This window comes from Solanum dulcamara, chromosome 3, assembly GCF_947179165.1.
Source record: "Solanum dulcamara chromosome 3, daSolDulc1.2, whole genome shotgun sequence".
In the NCBI taxonomy this organism is placed as follows: Eukaryota; Viridiplantae; Streptophyta; class Magnoliopsida; order Solanales; family Solanaceae; genus Solanum; species Solanum dulcamara.
The window spans coordinates 29,322,689-29,327,806 of NC_077239.1; the positions used below are offsets into that span (position 1 = coordinate 29,322,689).

The 5,118-nt window shown below is 35.2% G+C and overlaps 1 protein-coding gene across 1 annotated transcript; it reads right to left on the reverse strand.

Annotated features, from left to right (window-relative positions):
• Window positions 1–2,507: 2,507 nt before the first annotated feature.
• On the reverse strand, window positions 2,508–3,513 carry LOC129883523 (uncharacterized). Its single transcript, XM_055958165.1, has 2 exons — window positions 3,183–3,513; window positions 2,508–2,911 (listed from the first exon to the last, which is right to left on the reverse strand). The coding sequence occupies exons 1-2, from the start codon at window positions 3,511–3,513 to the stop codon at window positions 2,508–2,510; spliced, it is 735 nt and encodes a 244-aa protein (XP_055814140.1).
• Window positions 3,514–5,118: the final 1,605 nt, after the last annotated feature.

The following is a 5,118-nucleotide window of genomic DNA, read 5'->3' on the forward strand; positions in this document are numbered from 1 at the left end:
AATTTCTGCTTCTATATTTGTGGCATAACCAATTTCCTCAGTCTGTGCATATATTAAATTCCCTTCGGCATCTCTCAAAAAAAAACCATTGGCATTCCTCCCTGGGTTACCTCTAGAAGCACCATCTGTGTTGCAAGCACACCACCCAAGTTGAGGTAAATTCCATCTAACTTGTGTTACCTTCACTCTTGCCTTGCCTCCCTCCAACATTTGAATCAGATCCTTCTATCCAGTAGGAATATTTCTAATAGAGGGATTCCTGCATAGTACTAGTCTTTGAATAGAGATTAAGACTAGATAAATAACTGAACTATTAACCTTCCTATGCCCATGTTTTAAACCATTTATTCTCTTCCAAAGTTCCCACATTATAATTGATGGCACTGCAACATATATCGGTTTTAATCTACTAGTTACTGGTGCCTTCCACCAGTTCACAATTAATTATTGCAGCTGCACACCTTTCATGCTTATTCCTGCAACATTGTAGAAAAAGGACCATGTTCTTTTAGCTGTATCTGCTGTTAGAAATAAATGGTGCATAGTATCCTCTCTAGTACTCATACAACACCAACACTTAGACACCAAATTAATGTTCATCTTTTTTAACACATCATCAGTAGGAATTTTGTATTTCCAGCATCTTCAGAGAAAAAAAGAAATTTTAAAAGACAACCCCTTTATCCACATGAAGCTGTAACTGTCCAGTTATGGTCCTCTTAACCTAATAAAATCCCAAGTTGATTTAATTGTAAATTCTCCACTTGTGTCTAGTATCCACCATGGTCTATCAAAATCTCTTTCTTCCCTGGGTGTGGTTTCATTCTCTATTATATGATCAACAATGTCTTCAAAGAGTACTTCCATCAATTTCCCCCTATTCCACCTCCCCTGTACTACCATTTCTTTGACATTCTAAATTCTTTCATCATAAGTATTCCCTAGATTTACATAGTATAAAGCTCCCAATCCAGTCCAATTGTCAAACCAAAACTGTGAATCCCCTTTTCCAAGTCTATGACCCCTGTTTCCATTGTACTACTATAGCATGATCTTTCCTACAATATTTGTTGGTCATATAAGCACTCCATAAGGTAGGTTTTGTCCTGAAATTCCACCAGAGTTTACAAAAAAGTGCCAAAGACACATAATGTAATGATCTAACACCTAGGCCCCTCCTGTTGTTGGAACACACAAATTATTCCAAGCCGCCCAATGGCTACTCTTGCCCCTAATAGTATTGCTCTAAAAAAACTGAGCAAACATCTCGTGAATTTGCCTAATGATCCCATTAGGAGGGTTAACAACTGATAACATGTGTATTGGTATGCTTTGAAGCACATGTTTAATAAAAATTGTCCTTCCTTCAAAAGATAACATTTTACCCTTCCATCCTTGTAATCTATTCATGATTTTAAGGATCAAAGCATTAAAGAATTCCTTCTTTCTCCTACAATGATAAATAGGGCAGCCCAAATACATAAAAGGAAATTCTTTTCTATTAATGTCAGTTACAATCTCAACTATGATACTAATGTCCCTTGGGACTTTATTATGCATATAAACAATACTTTTGTCCATATTAATCTTTTGACCAGAAGTTTGCTCATAATTCCTCAAAATCCTCATTATTTTTTGCAAAGATACCACATCTACTGAAGTAAAGATGATCATGTCATCAACATAGGCAAGATGATTTACTTTTGGACTCTATTTAGGCATGCCAAAATCCTTAAACTGAATATTCTGATGAAGTGCATTTAAACTCCCAGATAAGGCCTCTGTTGCAAGTATAAATAAAGTAGGGGAAAGAGGGTCCCCTTGCTTTACTCCTCTGGTAGATTGGAAGAAACCTTGTTATTTCCCATTTACCAACATAGAGTACAAGTTATTGCTAACAATCCTATAGATCATGTCTATAATCTTCTCTGAGAATCCCATCTGCCTAAGTACCTTAGTTAAGAATAACTAAGATACCCTGTCATAGGCTTTTGCCATATCCAGCTTCATTATAACATTTGCATCTTTTGTTCTTAGCCTTATATCAAAAATAATTTCTTAAGTCAATAGTATATTCTCCACAATACTTCTATCTTTATCAAATCCAGCTTGATTGAGTGATATAATATCAGATAGTTTGGAAACCAATCTCTCATGAATCAGTCTAGAAAAAAATTTGTTCACAAAGTTGCTCAAACTAATTGGTCTCATATCAGAGAAGGTGTTAACCATATCTTTCTTTAGTAATAAGACCAAATTAGTATGAGTAACAAACCTGGGCAGTTCTGCACTACAAAAGAAAGACTTCATCATATTAGTAACATCCTCTCCAATGATTTCCTAGTAAGCTTGATAAAATACACCAGTAAAACCATCAGTCCTTCTGCACACCTGCACTTTCACTATTTAGTTGAAAAACCATTGCCTTCACCTCTTCTTTAGTTGATTTTGCTTCAAAACATAAATTATCTTCCTCAAAAACCATTCTGGGTAAATAATTTAGAATGTCAAAATCTTTTGGGGTCTTCTTCCTTTGTAAACTGAGCAGTGTAAAATTTGATGGCTTCAACAATTATTTCCCCTTCTTCTTCTATCCAGTTTCCATCTTCTCCTTGAATTCTTCTTATCTGCATCCTTTTCCTTCTATCTTGTACATGAGCATGAAATGTTTTTGTATTTCTATCCCCATCCTGAAACCACTGCATCCCAGCTTTCTGTTTCCAAAATTCTTCCTCTAGATGTAAATATTTGTTTAATTCTGCCTGCACTTTATGCAATTCTTGTCTATTAGTAGGAGTTGGAATATTCTGAAATTGAGTTTCCTTTACCTTAATAATCTCTTCAAGAGCTTTAATTTCTTGAAATATATTCCCAAAAATTGCTTTACTCCATTGTGTCAAAGCTGCTTTCACTTTTTTTCAGTTTATGATGAAATAGTATGAAAGGATTTGCCAGAAAATAAGCTGTCCAATTTTGTCTAATCACCTCTATAAAACCTTCATGCTTTACCTAAAATTTCAAAAACTTAAAAGGTTTTTTGATGCTTCTATTGTCTCCTGTGTAAGAAATTAACATAGGAGCATAATCTGACCCACTCCTGATCAGATGTTTGATATCCACACTAGAGTACTTTGCTTGTAATAGTTGATTACCCAAACATCTATCCAATCTCTTAAAAATACAATCATCACCATTTTGTCCATTCCACCAAGTAAATTTGCTGCCACTAAACCCCAAATCTGATATTCCACAGTTCTGGATACAACCTCTAAAATCCTGAATTTCATTAATGGTTACTGGAAGGCCTCCAAATTTCTCATCTTCTGAAGTTATTGCATTAAAATCACCCCTAATCATCCATGGAATATCAACTGAAGTAGATAAATCCTCTATTGAGTCCCACAACTCCAATCTTTCAGTTTGAGTACACTTTGCATATACTAGTGATACTAGCATATCCTCTTGACTTCCTCTAACCCTTAATTTAATGGTTAAATGCTGCTGATGATCCATTATTATGTAATAGTCAAAAATATCCTCCACAAAATCCCAGTTCTTACCAGATATATTAGCTATTGCATGCTCTATTCCAGTCTTCTTTTATATTCCTCTATCTTGTCTGAATCTTAAAAAGGTTTCATTAATATTACAAAACTAAAATGGTGTCTTTGATTCAGTTTTGTCAACCTTGTAAAAGCTTTCATGGTATTAACAGACCTAATATTCCATATAAGAGCATTTATCATTATTTATTAAGTTTATTAATCTTCCGTCTAGTATGAACTCCACTCCTAGGTGGAACACTTGTCTCTCTTTATATCTTTTTTATTGCTTTTCCTCCTATTTTTTAAAGATACTTTGGTGAAATATCTCCTGCTCTAATAGCTGCTTCCAAATTATGCTCTAAAGTATGCACATCTAGATCTCTGCTTGTTGATCTTCTTTCTGTCTCTCCACATCCCACCAACTGTGATTTTTTTGTGATCCCAAATCTTTGCTTTGACTATTAATCTCCCTTCCTTGCACTATTTTATTTAGATCTGGAGTCTGAAATTTCACCATGTTATCATGTGCATCAGATAGTATTTGTTCCCTCTGCTTGTGGCTATTATCTTGCTACTGTTCACACTGGATTGATTTGTACTCTTGGTCTTCTGCTCATCCTCCTACCCTTGATGACTTGATGTTGCATTTTTTTGTTTGAAGACTTTTTTCTGGTGTCTACATTTAGGATTTCTCAAGTAAGATACCCTTCACATAATCATTTACTATGTGCTGATCCCTTGATGATTGTATATGATTGTTGTGGTTTTCATCCCCAGATTTGATGCTGTCCCCTTGTGGTTGTTCTGTATCATGTGTGATATTGTCTGTGTCCTTTACTTGACTTTTGTGAGTATAGAAGCTCTTCTCAACGCATGTTCTAGTATCTTCTTGTGGCACTTGTTCTTTATTCACCTTATCATGATTGTCTGAGACCTCGTCCAGTACTGAAAATGCATTGGTAGTTGCCATGATTACCTCCTTATTCTTTTGTACTGGACTCACTTCCCCAATTATAACCCCTGATTTATCCTTCTTGTATTTTTTCTTTCTATGCATCAATTCTTGTTTACCAGTATTGTACCATTCCCTTATCCCTTGAATGCCTTCTTTATTTTGTGTTTCTGTGGAAATAACTTCTGCATTTTCCTTCTAGAATTCTTCTTTGACTTGTTTTTCTAGTTCAGGATTAAGTACTCTACATTCCTTCTCCTCATGACCTTGGAGTCTGCAGTGTTTGAAATATTTTGGTAAGTAATCATAATTGATCCTTACCCATTTTGATTTTAGTATTCCTGATTCATCCTCTTTAACAATGTTTATCCTCTTTGGTAATATTGCTAATAAATCGACCTCAACTTTGATTTTTACGTAGCTTGGCCTTGTTTTGTTTGCTGTGTCCAGATCTACCGTTAACGGTTTTCCAACTGCAATTGCGATGGAAAACACAGCCTCTTTAGCAATGAAATTTGGAGGCAGTTCAGGGAAGCTTATCCAAGCTACAGCCCTTGAAGTCTCTTCCTTTGGATTGAACCATGGATCCCATATGAAAGATCTCATTTGGCAATATCTGTC

Bases quoted from the DNA above. Each gene is read 5' to 3' on its own strand.
- LOC129883523 (XM_055958165.1), bottom strand. From the start codon at position 3,513: ATGGATCATCAGCAGCATTTAACCATTAAATTAAGGGTTAGAGGAAGT. The intron at 2,912-3,182 runs GTATTTTTAAGA...ACTGAAAAAAAG, and splicing joins TGGACAAAATGGTGATGATT to TGAAAGCAGCTTTGACACAA.